Below are 27,456 nucleotides of genomic sequence, written 5' to 3'. Positions count from 1 at the left end.
GGTCGCTCCCTCTGTCGCTACTGCGCTGGCGGCACTGGTGTCCGTCGTCTGCCTTCTACCTCCCTGGGCACCAGCTGGACAACCGGGTCAGCCGAGGGAGAGAGAAGCCGCGTAGGATGGGTGCTTGGGGAGCACAGCCAGTGCCCAGTTGGCCCCTCCCTCATGGGTACGTGGGGGCACTGAGGCTCGGCCACGGACTAGACGCAGCTGTCCTGACTCCCGGGCACCTTTGCCCGTTTGAGCACTGTGTCCTCGGGGGCTGGGGCTGGAGGACTCCCCAGGAAAACAGTGTGTAGAGAGGAGACATTATCAGAATTGGCTCGGGGGATTGTGGAGGCTGCGAGCCCCAAACCTGCAGGGAGGTGGGCCTGGGGGAGAGCCAGGAGGGCCGATGCACAGTGCCGGGCCCAGGGCGGTCTGCTGGGGAACCCCTCCCACTGATTGCGCGAGGTCCCACACATCACAGAGGGCGATCTCTCTACCCAGAGTCCACTGATGTAAGTGCTCATCTCGTCCAGACACACAAAAGGCAACCATCCCAGGCGTGGAGACGGGGGTCTCGGAGGCCCTGCTGTGTTCCTGGCCCAGAAGGCTGCCCCTCTCCTGTGTGGGTGCCTTGCCTCTGGGGGCCCTTCCAGGGGTCCACCTGTGCAAAGAGCCCCGAGGTGACGTGGCACCCCAGCCCTCAGCCAACCCTGACTGAGGCTGCCTCCCTGCAGGCCCCCTGGCCCGTGACCCTCCTTCTGTCCCTCTCACGGGCTGCTCAGGCCGTGCCTCAAATCCCGGTTAAAATCAGAGCCCCCAGCCGACCAAACATCCCTCTCGGGGAGGGTGGGCAGTTGAGCAAATCAAAGTCGAAACGGGAAGCCTGCTTGAATCTGAACCTCAGATAAACACCAAGAACTCCTTTAGTATATATTCTATGCAACACTGGGCTATGTATTTTTTTAAAAAGCATCCATTGTTTCTCTGTAATTCAAGTTTAACTAGGGACCCTGCATTTTTCTCTGGCTCCCTCGGCCCACCCTCCCTGCACCAGCAGATCCATAACCCTGGGGGCCAGGCCCACTGGCGCCCCCTGCTGCCCAGGGCAGGGACTCAGCCAGGCCTAGGGACGATGACAGCAAGGATATGTGGGTCCAGGAGGGATGCGGGACCGCGGCAGCAGAACCTGACTTGGAGGGAGGGGGCACCTCCTCTTTTCCCAAAGTACGCAGCGTATACAAGGGCAGGGAACTGCCCCGGGGGCGTCCTAGACCCGGGCCGCCTCTCTCACACAGGTGCCCCGGCCTGGTGGCCCCAGAGCCCCCCTCCCCACCCCCCATTCTTTGCCTGAAGGAGGCAAAGCCACTGGCCTGAAGGAGGCTCTAGAAAATTCTCCACTTTGGGAATTCAAGTCACAGTTCTCGAGATCCCAAGCCTGGTCAGGATGGCCAGGGCGCAGGCTCACATCGCTTTCCTTCCTGGGCAGTTGGGTCTCCCCAGTTCTCACGTGGAGCCCACACGGAGAGCCAGGACTGGGGCTGCAGCTGCTACCTGCCCCTGGCTGTGTGATCCTGGGCAAACGTCAGCCAGAATTTCGATACGGAAAGAGCAGAACATTAGACCAAGCATGGGGCCTTCCTGCGCTGGGGTCCTGGCTCCTATATCCCATCCTAGAGCAGGCGGGGCCTGGGTAGCGGAACAGGCCTGGCTTAGCTACTGCCCCGTGGTCTCCTGGCTGGATGTGGACCCCACAGGGTCTTCCCAGCAAAGCTCCTGGCATGGAGAATTCCCCTTCCACCAGGGAGGCTTCCCGGTGGTGACGGCATCTCCCCTAGGCTCCTGGGGGGGTGTCAGGTCGCACCTAGCAGCCGTCCCAGGGAGGCAGAAGGCCCAGGCCTGGTGTAGGCTCAGGGCATTGGACGTGGGAGGAGCTGGGCGAGCACTGGCACTGCAAGTCCACCCGGTACACCCACAAGGCCAGCCACGATGACCGGGGATACCAGCCTGGGTGCAGAGGCAACAGGGTCCCGTCGACCCGGGGTTTCCCACGGGTGTGGCTCTGGGAGGAGACAAGACGCGTGCCAGGCATCCTTGGGATTCCTGACCTGACCCTACCCCCCCGCATTCACGGGTGAACTGAGGCTGGAGGAAAAAGCTCCTGCTAGGAGAGGCGTGCTGGTGACCAGGGACCCAAGGGCACCTCGGGCTGTGGTGGCAGAGTGCGTGCTACGGCCCGGTGACTGCTCTCCATGAGGGTCGAGTCCCCGCCAGAAACACAGACGCAGCAGTGCTTTTTGTAGAGAGCACATAAATACAGTTCAGTCTAGACAGAACACAATAAATAGCTGGTACAGAGACGTCAGACAGCATCAAGCCGGTTCCCGTGTCTGGGCTCCCCGAGCAGAGCTGAGCATCTGGCCACGTGGTGGGCACCGCGGGAAGGTGACCAGGCTCCACTGTTTTTGAGGTAAAACTTCGTATGAACTTTTCCTTTAAAGCGAAATCCCTGCAGGACACCAGACGTGCAGGGGCAGCTCTGGCCTTCCACGTGGACACCCACAGAGCCACATGAGTCCGGCCACCATGGTTACCGGGGTGGAAGTGAAAACATCCTCGGCTAGACAAGAGCCAGGGGCGGCGAGGTGGTGGCTCTGGAAGCCACAGCTTCTCCCAGGCTCGTCCCCGTCCCCGGAGGTTCTTCTCAGGTGAGGTTCTGGGGTGCGGCCAGGTGGGTCCCATTCCTGGGTCCCTGGGCCCATCACCCTGTCCTCAGCTTCAGCACCCGGGACAGCGGCTCCTTGGCGCTGGAGTAGACCAGGTAGGAGCCGGCAGCCGTGCGGAAGGTCTCCCAGTCCCTGCAGCCGAAGGTCGGGAGGCTGTGCACGGCCACGAAGCCTTCATACCCCTGCCACCTGTGGGGAGAGACTGTCAGCCTCGGGACAGGGGCGCCGGCGCCAGGCTGCCCTCAGGGAGAGGAGAAGGTGCCTGGGCGTTGGGGCTCCCACTGTATCCCCCCTGCCGTGATCCTCGCCAGGCCTTCTTCACCTGCTTCTCCCACCGGGCACAGCATGGAGGGGCCCAGCATCCCAGCCTCACAATCCCCCCAGGTTACAATCGCGGGGAGCTGGGCCAGGAGGGGCCTTCTCAGCCTGCAAAGGGGAAACTGAGGCCCGGAAGGGGGGACCTGCCCTGTCCGAGACCCCACGGCTGCTCTGATCCACCCAGGGTCCTGCTCCCATCCTAGATTGCCTTCGGATTTCTCCGTCGGGCGGGGGATGGGGAGGGCCTCCTGGTGGGTTAATAATGGGGTCCGAGCTGAAGTCCCCTCCTCACTGCTGGGGTTGGCAGTGAGGCACGGCCCTCAGACACACACCTGGCACCCATCTTTGGAGGCGGGAACCCCACTGCCAGCACACGGCCCTGTGACCCCCGCTCCCACATGAGGATGCTGTACCTAGCCCTTCGTCCTGCCCCAGTCAGCGGTTTCTAGGTTTTGCCCTTCAAAAGGGATTTATCGACAGGTAGCTCTGTTTCCATTGGGTGGAGGCCCCAGAGTGGGCCGCCTGGATCAAAAGCAGTCGTAGTTTTAATTTAAACGTTTTTCCAGATGACTTTCTGGAAAGGTTGGGGTGATTCCTGTCCTGGTGGGGAAGGGCCAGCCCTCCCCACCGAACACACACACACACTCAGCACTGCGGGTCTTTAAACAGCGTCCAAACAGATGGGAGATGTGCATCATCCTCGCGCTCTGAAACAACAATCTCTAACATGTTTATTCACATTGTCCATTTTTAGTTCTGAAGACCCTATTTATCTCTTTTGCCCATTTTTCCAAATTCAAAACAAATCTTTTATTAATTTGTGGGGTTCCTGTTCTGCCATATGTGTTGTGGAGAGTTTGTCCTTTGATTTTGAATGGGACGCCCTTTCCATAGAAAACGTTTAAATGTAGGTGGTCGGCCTGGCGGCCTCTTTCCAGCCTAGGGAAGGTCTCACATCTTCTCTGCAGAACTTTGAGGTTTTACAAAGTCATCTTAGCTTTTCTTCTAATATTTCTGTTGTTGAATTTTTAACATTTAAGTGTTTTCTCCTTATAAAATTTACTTTGTGTATAATATGAAGCAGAGGTATAGGTGTGTTTTCTTCCAGATGGACAGAAAATTACAGGAAATTATCTTATTAATTCGTCTTTTTCTCACTGAGCTGAAATATAGCATTATCACACTAGATGATTGTGAAAGATCGGCTCTTTTCTGGACTGTATTCTACTCCTTCTACATATTTGTTTATGTTTAGCAAAAATCATACTGCTTTATTTGCACGCTGTCAGGACCTCCTTCACTATTCTCCTTTTCAACATTTTCTTGGCCGTCTTTGAAAATTTTTTCTTCCACATGAATTTTTAAATTACTTAAATTTTTAACATTTTAAATTACTTAAAATTTACTTAAAATTTACAAATTAATTAAAACTTAAAAATTACTTAAAATTAATATTTTTTAATTACTTAAAATTTTTAAAAATTTTAAATTACTTAAAATTTAAAAAAGTTTTAAATTACTTAAAATTTTAAAATTACTTTGTCTTGTTGAAAACAGCAATTAATTAGAAAGTCTAAAGAAAATTGATGATTTTTCTAATAAAGTATAGATAAGCAAACTTGTCTCAGGAAGAGACGTAGAACCTGATTAAACCAGTAGCCACGGGGGAGACTGGATGAGCTGCTCCACAAACACTATTGAAAAGGAACCAGGCCGACGGCTTTGTAACTGAATTTAACCACATCGTAAAGAAAACAGATTAGTCCTACTGTTCAAACCATCCCAGCCCACAGGTGTAGGTGGTGTGCCTATTAAGTTAGGTTCCACATCAAGTGTCCAGAAGAAATCACAGAGCCATTTCATTTCCTATTATAGATACAAAAACCTGAAATCGATCATAATGATTGGTAGCCAGTGACATGTTAAATAATTGCACATCCTCGTTAAGTGACGCTCGGACCAGAGTGCAAGGTCACCTCTCATAAATCATTATGTCAACAGATTGACCGGGAAGATGCACGCCAAGCACTAAAGAATGCCCGCGGGGCGAGACTGCTCACGTCCCGCCAAACTGTGGAACGCCCAGACCGTTCCCATCACATCAGTCAGACGGAACGGCGGTCACTGCTCCTACGATTCAAAATCATCCTGGAATTTCTAGCTAATTGAGACAACTAGATAAGCAGTAAAAGCATTAGAAATACAGAGGCAAAGTTGCTTTTATTTGTAGGTGTTCTTATACTTCTAGAGCTCCCACAGACATTTCTTCGGGAAACCATTAGAACTGAAAGAGATAACGTGGCTGGATGGCCAGACACAACAATTAATTGTCAGGATACGCAGATGGAAATGGACATGTGCTTACAACTAGGAAAACTCCCAGAAGTGAAGGTATTGCGAACACCACAGTGCCTCTAGGACGAAGTGTAAAATTTTATTGAAGGACACGTGAAAAACAGAGGGGTCTACCGTAGGCCTGGATGGAAACGTTTAAAGGATAATATACGAATAACTCTCAAATTACTGTATCCACACACTGCATCTCTGGCCAAATCCAAAGTCGTGAGCCTCAGCGAGACTAGAGGTCACCTGGCTAACCCAGGGGCATCACCCAGACTCAGCCTGCACTCCGGTGCGCTGGGTGCCAGGTGACCCACAGGGCCCGCTAACCTGTGACTCGCTCTGAGCCTGTGGTCACCAGTGGGGAAGGCAAGCACATGCCACGTGAACCGAGGTGGTGAGGAGGGGCACGGCCTTTACCTGTAAATAATACTGTTTACTGAGAAGGTATTTCCGTCGAAGGAGTTTGCAACCACCAGGAAATAATCTTCTCCCACTGAGAAGAACTCCCAGTCCAGAGCACTGCAAAAGCAACGAGCAGACGTTAGGACACGGGACTCGGACATGTTGCCATGGAACTCGGGGGGCTGGAGTTCAGCCAGTTCTCCCCCTCATCTCAGAATTCAGGGCGGTAGGTCCCACTTCCAAAATCCACAGAAGGGGGGAGCGATTTTCTCAGTCACACAGCCAGTTGGTCTATTCCCGGGAAATGCAAATTAATTGTTCACTTTTTTAAATAAAATAATTTAATTGTACTAAAATACACAAAACTGTCTGTTTCACCCATTCTTAAGTGCACAGCTCAGTGGCATTAAGCGCAGTCATACTGTTGTGCGACCGTCACCACCATCCACCTCCAGACTTTTTCCATCTTGCCAAACTGAAACTCCGCCCCCATGAAACGCTCCCTCCCATCCCCTCCCCCAGCCCCCGGCCCCCACCGTCCTGCTGTGTGTCCCTATGAATCTGGCTCCTCCAGGGACTGCATATCAGTGGATTCTACTGCATTTGTCCTTTTCTGACTGGCTTACGTCACTGAACATCATGTCCTCAAGGTTCATCCGTGTTTTCACAGTTGTCAGAATGTCCTTCCTTTCTGAGGCTGAACAATATTCCATTGTAAGAATGGACCCCATTCTATCCATTCCTCTGTCGATGGACACTTGGGTTACAAGTGTCAATGCTGATGCTATGAACATGGGTGCAAAGGTCACTCACTTAGAAGAGGTTGAAATAGAGGAACAGTCTCAAGCTCGCGGTCACTCCATGAAGGCCTGCAGCACCCCCTGGAGGCGGGAACTTGAGGACACTGGCCGTGAGCTCACCCACTCACCCGCTCCTTCCTTCCCTGACAGCCGTTCAGGTGCCAGCAGGGTCTGCTGACACAGAGACATTCCCCTACATTTGCAAGCTGTGGTTCTTACTGCAAACAGACCACTGCATCCTGCCTTCAGCAAATGCCTCCTGAACTTGCTGAGGGTGAGTCTGTGCTCAGAGATGGCTCAGTTCCCAGGGGTCTGACAGACGGCTTCCAGGAAGGACATCCCAGAGCCCTGTCTATCCAAGGAGGCCAACCTGGGCATCAGCCATGGTCCCCAAGCACCACTCTGATTACTGCATTACTGTCCTGTGTCCACTTTACAGATAAGGAAACTGAGGCCACAGCCTTGCAGCACGTGGGAGTCACTTGGATGCCAAAGGTCAGGCCGGTGCTTCTGTATCCAGTGGCCTCAGGGTTACGGCTTATCCAGGCAGCAGAGGGCCCTTCTCTCTTGGTCGATACTCACCCCCGGGTTCCTTCTCAGTGGGGCACTGAGGGCGCTAGCCTAGAGCTCCTACAGGACCCTAGATGTGAGAGGGCCCATGGGGGTCCCTGGGGACATGCAGGGGGGGCTGAGGCCAGTGGGGGCCCTGGGGCTCCTCACTGCTTCCTTCTTCTACTGTTTGGAAGCCTGTCTCAGGCCACTTCCAGGCATGGCCAGTCACGATTCGGTCATTAAAAAAAGTCGTGGCCGTGATCATGCTCAGTGAGGGGCAGCACCTCGTGCTGCGGGCAGCAGGGCAGCCGTGTGGTCCCCGTGCAGTATCCTGCCAGTCGCAGCTGGGTTCTAAAACCGAGGCCGTGGAAAAGACGCCAACAGCAAAGTGCTGACTTACACTGTCTGCCCCACAGCTCACATCAGGGGCTGCGTTGCTTTAATCCAGGAGGAAGCGAACGTCTGGCGTGACTTCCCGCTCTCCCTCCAGAGCAGCGGGACAGTAAAGCCACTGACGGTAACGGGAGGCATATCTTTACCCTTCAGAACCACACCGTTTGGGCAAAAGGTGGAGACGGACAGATATCCATCAACTGATGAGGGATGAACAAAGTGTGGTAAATCACTACAGTGGAACATTCCTCAGTCATTAAAAGGGGTGAAGCACTGACGTACAGCGTAGGTGAGCCTTGAACACATGCCGAGTGAGAGAAGCCACACACAACAGAGCACAACCTATGTATTCCATTCACAGGCAGCGTCCAGAATGGGAAAACCCAGAGGGACGGAAAGCAGACTGGTGGGTGCCGGAGGCTGGGGAGGTGGGGGGAGGGGCAAAGGTAGCTGAAGGGCGGGGTTTCTTTTTGAGGCGATGAAAATATTCTAAAGTCACTGTGGTGATGGTTGCACACACCCGTGAATTTAGTTTAAAAACACACACACACAAGCCACATCGTTTGAAAGCAGAGTCAAGGTTACAACAGGAGCCACTATCACTCAGCTGGCCCTGGAGAAAGGTCTGCAGGGAGTGGGGAGTGAGACCACGTCACGCCTCCAGGAAGCGGGTGGGGCACCCGTGGCTTCCGGGAGGCACAGGCGCGCTGCCGTCTGTGGGCTACCGGGCGGGAAGCGGGTCCCCCTGGATCCCTGCCCCCCACCGCGCCCCGGTACCTGCAGGTGCGGATCTCCTGGAACCTGACGAACGTCTGCGCGGTGACGTTCAGCTCGTAGATGACGGAGTCGATGACGTAGGAGTCGTTTTGCACTTGCATTTCCACGTCGTAGCGGTGACTATTCGCGACGGCAAGAAACACCCTCTCCCCGATGTGGAAAACCTCCCAGTCTGCAGCGCCAAACGTCTGGGATGGTGAGAAGGGGGCCAAGAGCACGCGTGAATGGAGACCCTCGGAATGACCACCCACGCGCTCCAGCCCCTGCGTGCTCCAGGCGCCGGGTCGGGGCCCTCCCGCCAGCACGGCTCTTCCCAGCCTCACTGCACGTGAGTCAGGGGACCATCTGCTTGGAGTGCTTCTTACCACCTGTGCCGCCCACTCCCCCATGCCCCAGTGTGCCCATCCAGGAGGTCCAGCTGCTACAACATCTCTGCCAGGGAGCCCTCCCTGCTCCCCCCAGTCAGGCTCTGAACTCCAAAGGAGTTTCTCACTACACGCTGTCCCTGGCCTGAGGCTCTGCTTTGGCTCCAGGGACCACCCCATCTCTGGGTTCCTGTGCCGCCCCTCTGAAATCACTTATCACCCTCGAGGGTGAGGTGCATGTGGGGCAACAGGGCTGGACCTTTACGTGAATAGCCGGCTGCCAAGCCTTGGTCCCAGACCTCGAGCTGCATGAGCTGATTTGCGGGTGGGACCCAGGAGGAAGTTACGGCCAGCATCTTGGGGGTGCTGCGGTGAGGGTGCAGGGGGAAGGGGAGGACCAGAGGGGTCCAGATCCAGGCCCTGGTCTGAGCCCTGAAGAGAGAGGGTGGGGCAGAAACAAAAGGAGTGACCACCCCTGAAGACAGCAAGCGGCAGGGGCTTAAGTGGAGGCAGGGGAGATGTGGCAGCTCCCGCAGCAGTGAGGGGCCTGTGGCTGGTGGAACAGCGGCCAAAGCTCCTGGGGACCCCGAACCACAGCCTGAGGAGGCCGCTGGGGTCTGAGATCCCACGTCAGCAGAAAGGGGTTGACTCTGTTCCCATGGGCTGGCGAGGGCTGCAGAAGCGCCGATGGGACACTTGGCACGAAATTGTCTTTAAATGTTTTCCTCTTGGCTTCCGGCTTCTCATCCTGGTGGAGACACTTACACTAGACTGAGCCTCCTGCTGGTAATAACGTGAACTCTGGATGCGATGCCTAAAAAAGCACACGTTGTTTGAAGGTGCTGGACAAGGGCCGAGGCAGGTGGAGAGTGGAGGGGACGCGACCCCCAGATGCACGTTCATCTGACGTTTTCTCTGAGGGCACTCCCCATCCTGGGGCGCGTGGGCACGGCACTCGAATGGCAGCAGCAGGCTGGTTGGGCATGGGAGTCCAAGGTGAGAGTTTGGGGCTTGCAGAGTCTCTAGAAATGGAAGGGGACTACCCTAGGAAGGAGGGAACCCCAGAAGGGGGAGCCCCAATGTCTCCTTAGTAACTTCTTTCAAGTCCTGTCCAGCTCCTGAGGTGTACACACAGGGGACAAGATCCCAGGGACCCAGAGACAAACAACAACTGAGAGGCTGAAGGAACTGACCGGAGAGTTAAGCACCTGGGGAAACAGGCAGGCGAACGTGACCCATAATCAAGAGAAGAAACAGCAAGTAGAAATAGGTGGACACAGTGCAAATATTGGAGTTAACAGATGCAAACTTTACAGTAGCTATGATCAGAATCTATGGGGAAATATGTGTGTGATGACCAATGAGATGGGGAGATTTGGAAAGCTAGGAAAACTCTAAAAGGAGCCAAATAGAAATCCTACCTGAAGAGGAAAATATCTGTATTCACAAATCTATTGCATGGGATCAAGAGCTATCAGGACCATCCAGAAGAAAGAATCAGTGAACTAGAAGAGAGACTGATAGACATTGCCTGAATTGAAGCACAGAAAGGGGGAAAAACGTTTACAATAGGGATTTCCCTGGTGGCACAGTGGTTAAGAAACCGCCTACCAATGCAGGGGACACGGGTGGGAGCCCTGGTTCCGAAAGATCCCACATGCTGCAGAGCAGCTAAGCCTGTGTGCCACACTACTGAGCCTGCGCTCTAGAGCACGTGAGCCACGACATGAGAAGCCAGCACAACGAGAAGCCCGTGCACCACAAGGAAGGGTAGCCCCCACTCGCCGCAACTAGAGAAAGCCTGTGTGCAGCAACGGAGACCCAATGCAGCCATAAATAATAAATAAATATGTAAAAAAAACATTTATAATAAAGGTGAACAGAGGCTCTATGACTGAGGAATAATATAATGCAGTCTAATGTGTGTGTAATTGCGTCACAGAAGGAAAAGAAAAGAGAATGAGGCAGAAGAAACATTTAAATAAATGATGGCTAATATATTTCCAAATTTGATTAAAAACACCAAACCACAGATCCAAGAAGATCAGAGACCCCAACCAGAATAAAGACAAAAAAAACCCCACACCTTGACACATCATATTTAAATATCCGAGAACAGAAGGAGAAGATTGCAAAAGCCACCAGAGGAAGACGACACATTCGATATAGGGAAACAGTGGTACCAATGGTACCCGACGTCTCATCAGAAACAGTGGAAGCTTGACATCAACAGAAAACCATCTTTAATGTACACGAAAGAAAAAACGTGAACCCAGAATTCTACAACCAGTGAAAATATCCTTCAAGGTGGAATAAAGTCATTTTCAGATAAAAGTGGTAGAAAGAGTTGCCAGCAGACCTGCTCTACGAGAAGTACCGAAGGAAGCTGTGAAGCTGAAGGGTGGTTACACCACAGGGAGAGTCGTGTCTGTGGAAGGGATGCAGAGGGCGTTGGGAATGGTGAGCATGTGGGTGTAAAGACAACCGACAGCAAAAATGATAAATTGTGGAGCTTATAACCTAAGTAGACGTGTGAGTATATACATGCTCACAGTAGCCGGACAGCCGGGTGGGGGTAAATGAAATCATGTTGTTGTAAGGTTATTACATTATACGTAAGGTATAATATTAATTCAAAATAGATTGTACACCTGAAACTAACACAACATTGTTAATCAGCTATACTCCGATATAAAATAAAAAATTTTTAATTTGAATTGTACATGTTAACAGGGACTCGTGGTTAATAAAAAAATAGACTGTAGTAAGTTGAATACATATGCCGTAATTACTGGAGCACACAATTGCACAACACATTGAATCAATACGAAAAAGAGGAGATAGATAGAAGACTATGTATGTGACAGAGGGCTTGTATCCAGAATATAGAAGGAACTCCTACCTATCAATAATGAAAGGCAGAAAATAAAATAAAATATGGGTAAAAGACTTGAATAGGCATTTCGCAAGGGGGCTCTAGCAAGCCAGCAGGTGGATGGAAACCCGCCATCTAGTCACCAGGGGATTTCGACTTAAAACCCACACTGCGGTGCCGCTTCACACCCAACAAGTAAAACTGCAAATACAGACAAAACCCGGTGTTGGCAAGAGCGCGGGGCGGCTGGAGTTCATGCTGTGCGGGGGAGTGTGTGAAATGGTAGAATCGTTTCGGAAAACTGCTCGGCAATGTCTGCAAAGTTAAACATCCGCCTACCTTATGGCCCAGAATTCCACTCAAGAGAAATAAAAACAATTTGCCCACGGAAAGCCTTGATGAGATGCCTGTAGTAGATTTATTCATGACAGTGAAAAGCTGGGAACAGCTCAGGTTGGACGGACAAGGAACCGAGCCTGGAAGCCACGCAGCGCACAGGCTCGGGACCGGGCTGCTTCCTGGGGACACCGTGCGTCCCCAGACGCAGGTGGTCGTGGCTGGGGCAGAGCCAGTCACCCGACGCCCAGCGATGCTGGAGGAACACTCGCATCCCCACCCCACGTGGGAAGCGGCTCCGTTTTTCTTTACCCGGACCGGGCAGGGCGGGTCTGATGACTGCCCCTCCTCGGAGGTCCCTTCCCCGCTTGTAGATGGGTCCGCGCCGCCCAGCGCGCCCTCTGGCCCCGGCGGGTCCGGTACCCGGCCAGGTCGCCCGGCTTGGTGTTTTCTCCACGCCCAGCAGAGGGCGTCGCCGCCCGGTTCGCGGAGCCCCGATCCCGGGCAGAGCCGCTGCCCTTGAAACAGGCCTGGGCCCGTCCTGAGGAGCCGAAACAAGGGAGCTCAAGCTAAAAGTGACACACGAGGACAAGGACAGGGGCCAGGACACCTGGCGTTGCCAACCGCTTCCGGGCCAGGAGCTGGGCTGAGGCCTTTGTGCATTGGCGTCCTCTCCTCACCGCTGCTCCGGAGGTGGCACTATGTCCCCTGGGGTCACCCGGAAACTTCCGAGCTGGTGGGGACACTCGGGCCCGCGGGGCCGCCAGCCTCATCTGCTCTGTGGCCGCTTCATAGTCGACCGACGTTAAAGACCCGCACGAGTGTGCAGTGACACGCGCGCCAGCTCTGGCAGGTCGCAGAAACCACCAGAGAGGCCGGTGGGTGAGATCGCCAGCTCCACCCACCCCGGTGCTGATGAGACCACGTCAGTGGGAAACGCCCACACCCGCACACACACCTGCACACACGTGCACGTGTGCAGACACACAAGACACCTGCATGCACACACCTGTGTATACACGTGCACACACCTGCATGGACACGACTTTACACACAATCCTGCATGCATACAAGTGTATACATGTGCACATACCTGCAGGCACACAAGCTTTTATGTACACACCCACCTGTATACACCTGTATGCCCTTATACCTGAGGCACACACATGCATTGTGTATATACATGCACACGCTTGCAAGCACGCACGTGTACACACCCACACAGGACAAGGGGCCAGGGCCGGTATGAAGAGGGGGTATCCCACAGATTGCCAGGGCTGCCTTCCAGCTCCGACTCACTCCACCCTCCGCTCACTTGCCTTGAGCCCCAGCGCGGAGGGGGAGAGGCGTGCAGATGGGGGTCGGTGAAGGGGCTGTCAGGGCCTGGGAAACGGGGAGAAGGGCCAGGAACCCAGGAGGAAGGACGGGGGCGTGGCCAGCGGCAGGGAGGTGGGGAGGAGCATCCAGGTGGGCGTGGCTTAGCGCGGGCGGGGCGGGGAGGGGAGGTGTGTTCTCACCCTACCTCTGCTGTCCGCGCAGCTGCGTCAGGCGCCAGATACGGCAAGTACGCGGCGCCTCGTTCAATTTGAATTTCAGATAAGCAATGGTTCTTCAGTGTATGTGTATGGACACGCTTTTACTAAACAATGATTCGTTGTTTATCTGGAATTCACATTGAACTGGGTGTCCGGTATTTTATCCGCCAGAGGCTGGCACAGGCCAGCATGGGGCCCCCGGCTCACAGTCACCGGCTAGCGATGAGCTCTCCTCGCAGGGTGGGACCAGCACCTGCGCCCTCAGCCAGAGGCTGCGCTGCCCCCGCTCGGAAGCGAATGGGGGACCGTCCCCACCCAGGGCTGCTCCAGCCTGGGCAGGGCATGAGCGGGCCTGAGGCCCCGCTGTCAGGCCGCTCCTGGACTCTAAGCACATTAGGGACTCATCAGGGAGAGAAGAACCCTGCCTGGCGCCGGATCAAGGAGGCCAGGCACCCGCTGGGCTGGTGGGCCCTTCCCGCCCTCCTGAGCGGAATTCCCCCGGAGCTCTGCCCTGGAGTCCCCTGGCTGCGGGCCTGGCAGGCTCTGGAACACCTCGAGGGACGATGGTGCTTCCAGGACTTGGCAGCCGGGAGCACCTGGAACCCCTGACGGCCTCCCTTGAGGGTGGGTGGGCTCCCGGTAACCAGCGGATCCCTTGCTGGGGAGGAGGCCCTCAGGTTCCGGCTCTGATGGAGCAAAGACCCAAGGTCTGGGAGTGCCTGGGGAGGGAGGGGCGGGGCGCGCTGCCTGGGGAAGGCAGGCAGCCCCCCAAAGGGCCCTGGGGGGACGCTGCCATTCCCACTGTGGGCAGCTGGCTAAGGTGGGTGAGGGTACCATCCTAGGAGGCTTCAGGGGGTGCCCCTCCCAGCTCTCCCCTGGCCCAGCAGCCCCTCCAAACCTTGCTCCTCCCCAGGCCGCCTGGTCCACTGCCCGCTCCTGCCTCACAGAGCAGACCCGAGGCACAGGAGGAAGCGCCAGGGCCCTTGCCAGCACCTGAGCCCGGCCCCTCCCGGCGCTGACTGCTGAGGGCGCTGTCACACCACCCTCCTTACAGACGCGCCTCCTTTTCCTTCGTTTCTGGACGTCTACATTCCCGGTGGAGACTACGTTTCTGACAAGCCCACAGCTCCACCCTCATCCCCAGACACCCACTGATAGCTCTGGGCAGCGCCTCTGCCCGTCCCCTCCACCTGCCCCGACGCACGGCTTCCTGGGGTCACTGGCCCTCTCCACTGGGGCCCCTGTCAGCCCTCAGCTGCGCCCCGCCCCCCCAGTCTCCCACTGCTCTCGGTTCTCTTTTCTGCCAGCGGCACCTCCATCAGCCCCGCCTCCCAGGCGATAAAGCCCGCCATCTTGGTCCACCATTCCCCTCCCCCCTTCCCCGGCCCCTCCGTTCTGGGTCTACACGTGATGACTGTGACCACAGGCCCCACAGCCAGACAGCTCAGGGAGCAGAAACCCCAGGGGCTGGAGGCTGGATTTCTGTGGACAGAGCCCATCCTTCCTGCACACACCCCGCTCGGACCTCCTTTGGTCCAAGATGGCGAGCCCAAGTGGTTGGAGCTGTGGTCTCTGCCACCTGAGGAAGGTTCCAGGATTCCTGGTGGGAGAGGTGGGGAGGTCTGGAGGGTGGGGCTGAGGAATTCGTCCAGGGTGGGCAGCCAGCCTCCCACGTACACCTGAGCCACAGACCTGGCGTGGGCACGGCCCGGGCCCTCCCGGTGAGCTGAACTCACCCCGCAGCCCTGGGACCCCGCCCAGCGCCCCTCCCAGCACCATCCGTGTGCACAGCTTCGCAAACACCGGCGTGCGCCCTTGCCCGGCCGTGCCTCCGCAAAGGTTTCCCTGCGGTGTGGGCACCTCTCCACCCACACATGCTTTCAAAGCACCGGCCTCTCCTGCTTCAAAGCCCATGGCCGTGAGAGATGGCGCAAAGCTCCAAATCCAGTGGAAGCACATGAAGACATCGCCAGGCCCTGAGGATTAAAACAGTACGAAAAGTGCTGGCAGAACGTGAAAGTGGGACCTCGTGGGTTCTGAGGACTCGAGTGTGAAGAAACACGGGTCATAAGAGAAGGCAGCCTTCAGGCAGGGCTCCGCAGTTGTTTGCAGGCTCGGGTGGCAGCAGTGCCCCCTCGCAGCCCCCACAGTCACTCTGCCCGCTGGCCAGAGACACGCTCTCTCACAGCCACTGTGGTCCTGCTCTCGCCCGCCCTTGTGGGTGATTCTTCCAGCTGACGTCACACCCCTCAGCTGGTTCTCCTTTAGGTCCTGTAACCCGGATGGCCCCCGCCCTGGCTCAGCAGGCACCGTCGCTGCCCCTTGGCCCCGGCCTCCCTTCTGTGTCTGAGGCCTACGGCAGGGCTGGGTGCAGACTGGAGCTGAATCCAGATGCAGCCTGAAATGCAGAGTTTCAGGGTCTCACATACCTGGAGCCGGCACACTGGGGGGCGTTCAAGGAGATTGACCAGAATCTCCTTGGGATTTGGAACATACTGCACGGGGGACAACGGCAGGAACTGAAGACTATTCTGAGAGATCTGCGGTGACTGTTTCCAAATATCTAGCAGACAAGCCGGTGGAACAGGGGAGCAGACTCCTGTGGTGTCCAGAGAGCACAGTCCTGCAGCCTGGCACAGAGGCCTGGCAAGCGGCCTTCTGGTCAACCACACAGGTCCCTAGCAGGGCTGTCACACCAAGCATGTGATATGAGGAGGGTTCCTGCAGCTGTTTGGGGAGATTATCATCCTGTAGCTGCCAACACTGTGATCCAGCCTCACCTACATCTGAGCAAGAGGCCAGTTTAGGAAGGTCTTCGTCAAGGGCCTCAACCAGGTCCCCAGCTCCCCGGGGCACAGCGGCCAGTGACAACGCCACCCACTGCCAGGCTCAACGTTAAACATAAACAGAAAACTAAGGGTCCTCCAGATGTTTTATAAAAGACCTAGAACATGAGAGTCAGGCTACAACATATACATACACTCATACTGGAAGAAACTGAGCTGGTTCTAGGAACAGAATAGAATTTTTTAAAATTATAATTATCAGACTTCCTTGGTGGTGCAGTGGTTAAGAATCCACCTGCCAATGCAGGGGACACGGGTTCGAGCCCTGGTCCAGGAAGATCCCACATGCTGTGGAGCAACTAAGCCGTGAGCCACAACTACTGAGCCTGCGCTCTAGAGCCCGCGAGCCACAGCTACTGAGCCTGCGCTCTACAGCCCGCGAGCCACAGCTACTGAAGCCCCCGTGCCTAGAGCCCGTGCTCCACAACAAGAGAAGCCACCACGATAAGAAGTCCGTGCACCGCAATGAAGAGTAGCCCCTGCTCGCCACAACTAGAGAAAGCCTGCACACAGCAACGAAAACCCAATGCAGCCAAAAATAAATATAAATAAAATAAATAAACTTAAAAAGAAAAGAAATTACACAAACTCTTAAAAAAATAAAATTATAATTATCTTCAGAAGTATTCAAGAAGATACCGCATTTATAGAGTAAATACAGAATGCCGTTAAAGGGAAGAGTTCTTGGATATTAAAAACACGATTCCTAGCATTACAAGAAGATGCTCATCAACAGGATTAGAGAATAAAGGTAAGGAAAGCTTCTAGGTTGTAGAAAAAGAAAAGATAGATTCAATCCAGGAGATCCGAAAGCTGGCTAACCGTTCTAGAGAGAGGGGAGCGTGAGACGATCAAGAAAAACTAAGAAAATCTCCCAGGCCTGGGGATGCACGCCTTCAGGTTGAAAGGGCACTGAGACCAATCAGACAGGAAGCACAGGAAACCACTGCGAAGAAGCCTGTGGGCACTGAGGGCAGAGAAGGTCATAGGAAAGGCACCTGGGGAGGCAGGGGCTGCCCTCAGTGTTTCCAAGGAAACTTCCCCCCTAAAATCCTGCACGCGGTACATGAGGCAGGGTAAGGGATGCAGCCACCATGAGTGTCCACACTTCCCGCCACAGAAGGTCGCCCTCACTGGGATGAAGCCGGCGAGGTCATGGCTTCCCCCAGCCTGTGGCTGTGCTGTCGGGGCACGTGGCCCACGTGGCTGCGGAGGGCGAGGGGTGAGCGCTCACCCTCAGCCCAGGATTGACGTGGGCTCACTCTGCTCGACACCCATTGGCTGGTCCTGGTCACATAACCTGGCTGAGCTGCAGGGACGCTGGGGAGTGTCGGGGAGCACCTGGAAGGCGGGGTGTCCTTGAGGTCAACCAGAACACCGGACATCAGATTTGGACACGGTGGCTCCAGCCAAAGATGGCGGTAAAGGAAAGTTCCGGAAAGGGGACCATTGTCAGTTCTAGAGACAGTCAGCCCGGACAGCACAGGCAGGAGGGCCCAGGAGGGGGGTTACGGGAAAAGAGGGAGGGGTCTTCACGGGCTGACACACCGGCCAGAGGCCTTGCAGACGCGATGGGAGCACCAACACACGGGTGGAAACTCAGGAGGCACTGAAGACGCGGTGTTCACAGGGGCTCTTGGGGACGGGGATGGCCAGCAAGAAGCCGGGGGACGTTACCATGTGCAGAGACGGGGGTTTTCTTCCCCAAAAAGAAAAGGAGAGGGAGGGAGGGACTTCAGAAAAAGCAATTAGGAACTTGTCGAAAAACATGATGTGCAGCACCATGGGGTCCACGTATGAAGTGAGCCACGTGTAGTGGGCTTGTGGCATGAAAGGAGAGTCTGAACCGCATTCAGGGACTGTCCCCTGGGGTGGCACGAAGGTCATCCCACCACTGAAGCCACTGAGAAGGGAGTGATCACAGCCGCGCCCTTGGCTCTGCGCGAACGACATTGGGACGCAGCCAGGACGACGCAAATGCCGACAGTGGCTCTCGATTTTAGAATCATCCGTGGGGGCTCGGCCTGGGGTCTGACACTGAGAGGGACAAGCTGGGCGGCTTGGAGGGAGGAGGCCGAGGGAAGGTGGGAGGAGGGTTGGGGCCCCACATCGTCACCCTAGGCCACGGTGGGCGTGAAGAGGGGATGCCGACGCCGCCCGCTAGCCCGGGGCCCAGCAGCTCATGCGTGGTTCAGCCGGGCATCTGGGGCCACGCCACGTAATAAAGGCTTCTCGCTGCCTCAGTCAGAGGTCCCTCCAGGCAGCCCACGACAGCGGGGACCAGCTGAGGGACACTCAAGGTCTGCAGGGAAGGTGGACAGTGCTGCCACCACAGCTGACCAGGTCAGAGGCCAGCTGCCTGCTGCTCCAGGGCAAGAGTCTGGCGCCCACATAAAGGTGGGTCAGACCGTGAGGGCCCCCAGGGGCCAGGGGACCCGGCTGAGCAGCCGGGCTGCCGGAAACTCCGTGCCAGGGCAGCCCTCCCGCCTCATTTAGGGCTCCCAGGCTATATTCGGGGTCCCAGGGGCTCAGCCTGAGCCTTATTCTGGGGAGGCGCCTGGGCGCAGAGGCCCGGGCTGGGGCCCTGGTCCTGGCTCGTGCGGCCCGGGTCCTGCGTCGCCCAGGCGCCAGGCAGAGGTGCGGGGCCGGCAGGGAGCGCAGGGTCCTTACCAGGAAGGACTGGAAGAGCTGGAAGCTGCCGCCCAGCTGCACGTACAGGTGGGACTGCAGCTGCGTGGACGTGCCGTTGAAGGCGTTGGCCACGGCCAGGAAGGCGTAGGGCCCCACCGTGAAGAACTCCCAGTCGCAGGCGCCCGACGTGGCAACGGTCTGGTTGGCCTCGAAGAGCCGGGCCCCTGGGCTCCACTTGTAGATGACACTGTAGATGTTGTGGTCGCTGCCTGGAAGCCGAGCGCCATGGAGGGAGGGAGACGGGCTGCCGTGGCCTCGCGGCGGCCTTGGCAAGACCCTGCCCGCCCGGACCCTGCCCCAGGCCCTGCAGCCCGTCCAGTCCAGCCAGGCCCTGCTCTCCTGCACCCTCCCCAGGCCCCCAGCAGTGGCAACGCCCTTCATGTGACCTTCCTGCCTCTGTGCCCCGATGAGAACCCTCGGGGGCCCCGACTTCGGATGGCTCCAGAGCCCCTGAGGCCTTGCAGCATGCTGGAGGCGGGACCCCCGCCCTCCCCAGCCTCACCCCTCACGCTGTCCACCATCCCCTTCGCGCTCCCCGCCGCCGGTCAGGCCTGCCCGGAACGTGCTCCCTGGAGCTCCTCACCCACCCCCAGGGCTGGGCCAGCCTCTCCCGGGACACTCACTCCCATGGGGGGTGCTGGGTGGCGGGCTCCTGGGGTCCTCTCTGCCTATGAGCAGTGGTGGGGTCTCCTCCCTGGCCCCCCGCCCGCCGCCAGAGTTCCCCGGCAGGTGTAGACTCAGGTGATCGCTGAGCCGCAGAGCCTGCCGAGGCCAGAGGTGCCCTGCAGGGCCGACTGCCCCCCGGGGCCCTGTCCCCCAAGAGCTACAAGGCAGGGAAGGGCTCACCGTGGCCACGCAGGGCAGTCACCTGGCCCAGAAGCCAGGTTTCCCAGGCCCTCCCAGGACTGTCCCTCACTGCACCCACTGCATCCCACAGAGTCTGTGCCCAGAATGGAGAAGGGCAGGGACGCCCTTCCCTGGACAGATGAGGGGGTGCCCAGGTGTGTCCTCCCTCAGACGCCACTGTCAGATTGCCAAGCCCGAGGACACGGGCCACGTGTGGTTTATTACACATTTTTAATGAGATACACTGAACCCTGCAGGTGACCCTGCCCTGGCCCTGGAGCCCAGGCCATAGCCCCTACCTTCCCGGTGGTTGGCCACGGCCAGGAAGTGCTCCCCGGACACCTCGAAGGCCTCCCAGTCCCGGGCGCCGTGGGTGAGGACCCTCTGGTACGGTGCGAACCTCCGCCTTCTCTGGCTCCATTTGTAAATGACAGAGAACTCCTGACCCTTTTCATTCGGTTCAAAATTAGCCACAGCCAGGAAGATCTGGGGAGAGGACCGGGACAGCGTTCTCGTGATCCGCGCAAGGGGTCCGGCACTCGAGGCTTCTGAACACCGGCCTCGGGACAGGGGCTGGGCCGGGACTGACGGCCTGGGGCGGGCCCAAGAGCCCACGACTGACTCTCCGGATCTTCATCACATTCAGACCCGCAGCCGCGTCCGCATTGAGCAGCCCGTGAGCTCCGTTCCTGTCTCCCAAGCCCAGGAAAAGCTTCACGCACGGAAACGTTCTTCAGCACCGGGTGAAGAGGAAAACTCTTGACGCCCTGCTGTCTCAGGAAGCACGTGTTTGTCACGCAGTCGAGGACAACATGGCAACGCCCCACGTGTGACGTGAGCTGGAGGCCAGATGGTGGGTCGTGTGATGAGGCAGGAGCTGGAAGCCCGGGGGTGGGGCACGCTCACGGCGGCTGAAGCAGCCCCAGGTACACTCTGCCGCTGCTTAGGGGATGGGGCAGACCTTTTTCTTAGTTTTCTGAAGTTCCCAATTTTTCTTTGATATCAAGTTGTTTTTTATAATGAAAAAATATAAACCTTTAAAATGTCATCAACCATAAAACCAGAGGGCTAGTCACCCCTTCACCAGGCTGGCTGGGAGCGCAGGACCCTGAGGGTCGGCAGCGACGGGGAACAGAGGTCTGTCTATTTCGCTCAGTTTTGTCCCCCGTGGGGCGGGGGGACACCTGCCCAGGTGAGGGCAGGGCTGCACCTGGCACACGTGTTAGTGAGCAAGTGACTTGGGGGCGGGCTCGGGGAGGTAAAGAGAAAACTCTCACAAGGGGATGACCGTCTTAGCCACGACCCGTGGGCCACTGCTCAACGCAGCCCTGGTGGAAGGAAGGGGAGGCCGCCCACGAGGCTTCCCACCCAAGGCCTCCGGGCCAAGCTCACCATCCTCACCTGTCCCTCCATTAGGACATCACGTGTTCCCAGTGTGTATGGATCGAGTAAAGGAAGGCTGGGAAGGGAGGCCTATTTTCAGTCTGACGTGATGTCCGCCCTGCTGACTGGTTTAGGTCAGATTATCTCCAAGGTTTAAGGAGGCGGTGGTGGGTCTGCACGGAGCTGGGGAGCATCTCAGAAATGGGCTGATCTCTATTTTGCGGAAGCCAAACAGACTTTCTCAGTCACATTCTGGACACAGAGACGCAGCCGCGCCTGACTTTAAAAGGCATTTAGAACCTGCACGAGGCTTCGAAACCAGTAGAAGTGCCTTTCCCCATAAAATCTACGTAAGGAGCCCCAACCTTTGGGCTCTGTGGGGTTTCCCAAGGTAAAAAGGATCGAGAAAGACTCCGAATGCAGACTTGCCTTTTTTCCAATGGTGAAATGTCTCCAGGACTGCGCTTGGTGCGTGGGAATGTCCTGGTACGAGGAGAACTTCCCGTCGGCCCATTTGTAGATGGCGGACGTGGTTTTCCGGTTGGCAGTGGCCACGAAGAGCCCGGCCCCAGGGATGACGAAGACCTCGATATCCAGTGTCTCCGAGTTCGTGAACAGGCTCTGATGCTCCTCCACGTACTCCAGCCTTTCTTTGGCTTGTGATAGAGACCCAGAGACCCAGTTAATGCTTCCCAGGACAGAAGCCTGGATGGACGTCCAGGGGTGCAACCCCAGGGACCTGGGCCATGACCCGGAGCACTGTGGCCTTGAGTGCCGTGCCGCCCTCACCAGGAGGCCCGGCAAAGGAGCCTCTCACCCCCACACAGGTTTTAGGGTCTGCAGAGCCCCCAGGGATACTAGTCGGGTGGAACTGACACGTCAGGTCCCTACTAGATGTTTCCCACGGCTCACGGCTTCCACGAAAGGCTGTGCCCTGATGGGAACTAGAGAGTAGAGGCCACGGCTCGGGGACTTTCCCCCGGAGCCAGTTCCCATTTCCCGAGGACCCCCTTGGGGAGCATCACGGAACCTCTCCTCACCCCCCCGCCAACAGAACCACTCCTGGGCTCCCGGCACCATCGCGTCCAATGTTGACCCGAGTGGGCGGAGAGGGTAGGAGAGCAGGTGGGGCTCCTGGAGCGGGGCTGGCCCCCTCGGGGAGGTTCGAGAGCTGAGAGCCGGCCAGCCTACCAGTAGGGCCCAGGAGGGCACGCATTTCCAGGTGAGACACGTGGGCTCACTGCTCCGTGGGGGGGTCGTCCCTGTCCCTAAGTATCGCTGGCTCTGAGAAGACCCCGAGGTCCCCAGAGCCCCACCCACCTCACCTGCTAACACGGAGACCCACTCGCTGCCCACGCACAGGTATAGCCCCTTGCGGCCGGCGTCAAACCAGAACTGGGCGTCCTCCGCTTTGGTACATGGTGGCCGGGATCCCAGCGTCACCTTCATGTCGGTTTCTGCGGGGAGGCAGGAAGATGGGTGTCCAGTGGGCACGTGCTACCCGGAGGAGGGCAGAGACGGGACTGTCAGGTGACCCCTGCTTTTGCCTTCAGCTCCACCTCCTGAGCTGCCAGGAGCCACTCAGGGTCTCGGGGAGGGAGGGAGACCCGAGAGCCCATGGCCTGCCTGGGGCGTCCGCACGCAGGACGGCCTCCCGCCCACGTAGCTCTTCCCCGTGGCCTCAGCTCTGCTGAGAGCCCTGGGCCATCGCGCCGCACGGCTCCCCGTGGCCTCAGCTCTGCTGAGAGCCCTGGGCCATCACGCCGCACGGCTCCCCGCGGCCTCAGCTCTGCTGAGAGCCCTGGGCCATCACGCTGCACGGCTCTCCGCTTCCACCTGTGACTCGCTGGTACGTGTCCACCCAGCTTCCATTCTGCGTAGTTCTGAGGCCCCTGACCCCTGACCCCGGGGCTCACGGCTTCATCCCAGGTCCAGCCCTCACCCCGATGGTGCCACTTGGCCCCTTTACAGCAACGTCCGCGCTGAGGCCCCGGCGGCCAGTCTGTGGCACTGAGCGCGTCCTCGACCTCCTGAGCTGCCCGGCAGAGGCCTGGGGCCAGACTCCTGCCCGAGGCCCGGCAAACAGCCCAGAGGCCGTGTGCCTCTGGGAATCTGGGGACACGGGTCCAGGATTGGGCCTAAGGGCCACCTTGCTCAGGGGGCTCCCCTGACTCGTGAGGCTCGAGAGGGTCGGGCTGTCTCCCCGCCTCCCTAGTAGGGAGGAGGGGTTTCAGACTCTCCATGCAGGGGATGTGGCTTAAATAAACCGTCAACACTAACCTTACACTGGGGAGGTGCAAACACAAACTAAAGACGGCAAAGCGGGGGACACTCTAGGCTGGGGGACCCCAGAAAACAGCAGTGAGCCTCATGAGGGTCGGGGTCCCCGCGGGGGTGGGGTGCTGACGCTTGATGTCTGTTGGAGGGGAAGGGGGGAAAGGGCCCCAACGCTGCTCCGGGGGCAAAGTAGACAGCAGGTGGGAGTTAGGGACGCCAGATTGTAGGCTCAGCCCCAGGTCCCAGGTGGGACGAGCAGTTAATGGAGGGCACGGTCCAGGCGGGGGTTAAACAGCCATGGGGGCGCCCTTGGGAGGGAGGCGGGTCTGGCGGCACCATCTGCCTTCCCTGCGGGGCCGTCTGCGTCAGGCCCGGCGTCCCCTTCATCCACGTGCCAAGCGCCCTCCTGTCTTGTGCCCGGGGAGGTTGGCAGTGCCAAGGCCCCCAGGGTCTACCGTCGGCCTGGGGAGCGGGTGGCTGCGGCCTACTAACCATAGGGGTACTTCAGCACCTCACTATCTTCCGGCTTCCCCGCGAGTCCCCGCAGGATAGGGGGGATGGACAGCAGGGCGAGCTCAGGATTCCTGCAGGGACAGAGCCTCAGGGTGGCGTCTGAGCCGGGCAGCAGAACCAGCTGCCTCACCAGGCCCTGCAGAGAGAGGGACAGCGCACTGGGACCTGCACTGCTGGAGCGGGCCCCGCCCACTGGGCGCAGCCCACCCAGCCCCCTGAGGGAGGGGTGGAAGTGCGGGTGCGGGTCTAAGCTCTGAAGCCAGGAGAGAGGAGTCAGCCCGTTGGGTAAGGGGGGCATTGGGAGCAGTGGTGGAGAGCTGTGCACCATTCGAAGGTGATTAAACCACGGAAGGGACCTTTCCTGTGGACGCCCTACAGTGACCGGGTACAATGCTCATCCGTCTGTATGTCCATCCGCTCGTCTCTCTGTCTACCTATCTGTCCATCCATCCATCCATCCATTTGTCCATCTCTGTCCATCCATCCATCCCTTTGTCCATCCATCCATCCATCCATCCACCCACCCAAATACCCATTCATTCATCCATCCACCTATACATCTGTTCATCTATCTGCCCACCTACCTTTCCATCCATCTGTCCGTCCACCATTCATCTATCTGTCATTAGTCTATCCATCCATCCATCCATCCATCCAAGCATGCCATCGGTAAATATTCAGAGCACGGTTCTTTACACGGGACACGGCAAGAAACAAAAGCCCTGACCCTCATGGAGCAAGGTCCGCTCCCTGCACTCTAAGGGAAAGACAGGCAATGAGCAAACACACAGCTGGTCTGAAGGTGGTCAGGGCTACAAAGACAATCTGGGGAAGGGGATGAGAGGGCTGGGTGTGGGTGTCATCTCCTCAGAGTGCAGGGGAAGGCCTCCACGGTATGAGGGCACAGGGCAGGGCCCCAAAGTCACAGGGAGTGTGCCATGGCAGGAGTGGGACAAATGTTCTAGGAGGAGGGCACAGCAGGTGCAAAGGCCCTGTGGTGGGAGTGTGCCCGGCATGCATGGGACTCCACGGAACCTTTATGCTCCCCATTCCCAACTGCACGTACAACAGTGTCAAACTGGGGTGCCAGACCAGTGGTGACAGCCCCCCAGGAGCACTGGTGTTGGGAGGTCCAGACAGGCAGCTCCTCCGTACTTACCGTGAACTGGCCTTTGGTCCTCCTCCGGCTGCCGATGAAGAACCGGGCTCCTCGCACCGATAGGGTGGCCGGGAAGGGCATATCAGCCATTCTGAAAACATTGGAGGACGGTTTTAGGGCCATGGGAGAGCAGGGTCGTGGCCTATTTACGTAGAAAAGGATGGGGGCAGCACCGCCTGAGGCTGTATCAGTGTCCGGGGTCAGCCATAACGAGAACCACAGGCTGGGCGCCCTAAACCACAGAAGTGTGTTCTCCCGCAGTGCTGGAGGCCAGAGGTCTGAGATCTGGGTGTGCCCCCTCTGAAGACTCCAGGGGAAGGTCCTGCCGCCTCTTCCAGTTGCTGGGAGCTCCTGGAGTTTCCGGGATTGTGGCTGAATCATGTGGCCTTCTCCTCCACGCCTCCTTGTAAGGTCACTGTGTCAGCGCCAACCTACTGCTCAGCTTAGCTCGGTTATGCCTGCAGAGATGCTGTTTCCAAACAAGGTCCCATTCTCCGGTTCTAGCGGATGTGAATTTGGGGGGATGCTCTTTGCCCCAGGACAAGGATCTTCTACAAAAGTGTGTGCTGTGGAGGTGTTCAGTGGCCCCTCTCCATGTCACGGGCGTCTCCAGTGGCTCCTCCCGGCACGGGGTCCCCAGCCCACCCCCCTCCTCTGAGCCCAGGGCCGTGGGACAGATGATGTCGGGGCCAGACGGGGTTCACCTCGGTGAGCCGGGATGTGTGGGAAGATGTGGCTGGAGTTGGGTCTTGAGATGCAAGTGGAGGCCCAACTCAGGATGGGGAAGACGTGGGACCTCCTGGAGGGGACTGCGTGGCTGGAGCCTCTGGGGGAAGAGCCAGGTGTGTGCTTCCTCTCCACTGTCCAGCACCTCCCGGACCATGATGCCACGTCCTCTAGTCAAAGCACCTGCTCCGTCCAGGGCCTGCCATCTGGCTGCCGCTGGCCGTGGCAAGGTCCCAGAACGCCTGCGCTCCGAGCACAGCTCCCAGGCTTCCTGGGTCCAGGTGTGAGCCCTCCGCGGCGCCGCAATGAGCTCCAGCACCTGCACCGCCAGCCTTGTCCTCCTGCACATGGCCCCCATCACAGAACTGCCCCATCGCCGGCTCTCCCACCTGAGCCGCCGTCTCCCTATAAAGGCCCCAGTGTATTCGGGGCATGGTGGGGCGGAGTTGTGATAAAGGCATGTTTAAACAGTGTACGTGTTAAGGAGAATCTTTTATTCCAACAAGTTTCATAATGACAAAGCAGAGTGAGAGTCTACCTTTGAAAGGAATATTTGTCATAAGGATAGATCTAGTGCAAATGGACCATTTGTGATTAAGAAAGAAAGGGTGGCGAGCCCCAGCCAGCGAGGAGGGACGCTGAGGTCCGGTGGGGGCCGTCCCCGCCCAGCTTACCCGGGAGCCAGGCCATGGGGACCAGGCCACGGCCAGGACAAGAGATGGGCTCGGGCTCTCGAGTGCCCGGGGTTGCGTCAAAGCTACTAAGGTGATGTTCTGGTGAATATTTTCTCCCTCGTCCCAGAAAAGGAAACTGAGTCAGGGAGGTTAAGTGATGGGTTGAAAGTCACAAAGCATGACCTGGGCCTCCTCGGGCGGCAGCTCCTTTTGGGCTCCTGGTGCCCGAGTTCACCCTGACCTTCCTCTGGGCCTTGCCTCGATGCTACCGACTCCGCAGCCGCGTAGATGGGTCGAGTCCCATGCCCCAGCCCCAGCTGGCAGGCTGCGGCCCCTCCCAGCCCGGGCGCTTCCGCCCGTCGCCGCCTCTCCGCGGGGCGGGGCCGTTCCACGTCCACCAGCCAATGACCCTGGCGCTCCTCCTCCAGCCTGACCCCAGCGGCCTTCGGCGGAGCTCCGCGGGCCAGCGTGCGCCCTGCGAGCTCTGCTGGCAGCACCCGGCCCCCTGCCACCCCTCCGGCGCCGCGGTACCTACATGTCCACGGGGAGGCCGCAGTCCCTGGTGAGGGAGAAGGAGCCTTCGGACACGGCCAAGACCAGCGTGTGCCACTGGCCGTCCGTCAGAGCCGGGCCGCGGAAGGACACGCGGACCTGCCAGGCGCGCGCCCCGTCCTCCCTGAGGAAGAGGAAGTGCAGCTGGGTGGGCGAGTAGCGCAGGCCGAGCAGCAGCGAGTCCCGCTCCTCCGCCACCACCGTGAACAGGTACTCGTTCTTCTGCAAGAGAGGGGCCAGCGGGGGCGGGGCAGGGAGGGGGCAGGTGAGGGAGGGCAGGTGAAGGGGGGCAGGTGAGGGCGGCAGGTGAAGGGGGCAGGTGAAGGGGGGCAGGTGAAGGGGCAGGTGAGGGGGCAGGTGAAGGGTGGCAGGTGAGGGTGGCAGG

The 27,456-nt window shown here is 57.9% G+C and overlaps 1 protein-coding gene across 1 annotated transcript in view; it reads right to left on the bottom strand.

Moving 5' to 3' along the window:
* Positions 1-2,505: 2,505 nt before the first annotated feature.
* TSPEAR (thrombospondin type laminin G domain and EAR repeats) overlaps positions 2,506-27,456 on the bottom strand; it is a 59,751-nt gene continuing 34,800 nt past the window's right edge. The window contains exons 3-12 of the mRNA XM_027079520.1: positions 27,055-27,293; positions 25,120-25,210; positions 23,940-24,096; positions 22,496-22,627; positions 21,600-21,826; positions 20,087-20,273; positions 18,921-19,150; positions 8,294-8,481; positions 5,787-5,888; positions 2,506-2,897 (exon numbers count right to left, since the gene is read on the bottom strand). Coding sequence (XP_026935321.1) covers positions 2,744-2,897; positions 5,787-5,888; positions 8,294-8,481; positions 18,921-19,150; positions 20,087-20,273; positions 21,600-21,826; positions 22,496-22,627; positions 23,940-24,096; positions 25,120-25,210; positions 27,055-27,293 — 1,707 coding nt within the window. The 3' untranslated portion in view covers positions 2,506-2,743. The remainder of the gene's footprint in view (positions 2,898-5,786; positions 5,889-8,293; positions 8,482-18,920; positions 19,151-20,086; positions 20,274-21,599; positions 21,827-22,495; positions 22,628-23,939; positions 24,097-25,119; positions 25,211-27,054; positions 27,294-27,456) is intronic.

This window comes from Aethalodelphis obliquidens, unplaced genomic scaffold, assembly GCF_003676395.1.
Source record: "Aethalodelphis obliquidens isolate GAN/ISIS:26980383/991018 unplaced genomic scaffold, ASM367639v1 scaffold1, whole genome shotgun sequence".
NCBI classification, from domain to species: Eukaryota; Metazoa; Chordata; class Mammalia; order Artiodactyla; family Delphinidae; genus Aethalodelphis; species Aethalodelphis obliquidens.
The sequence above is the reverse complement of the archived record's forward strand: the minus strand, read 5'-3'. Positions and strand labels throughout refer to the sequence as shown.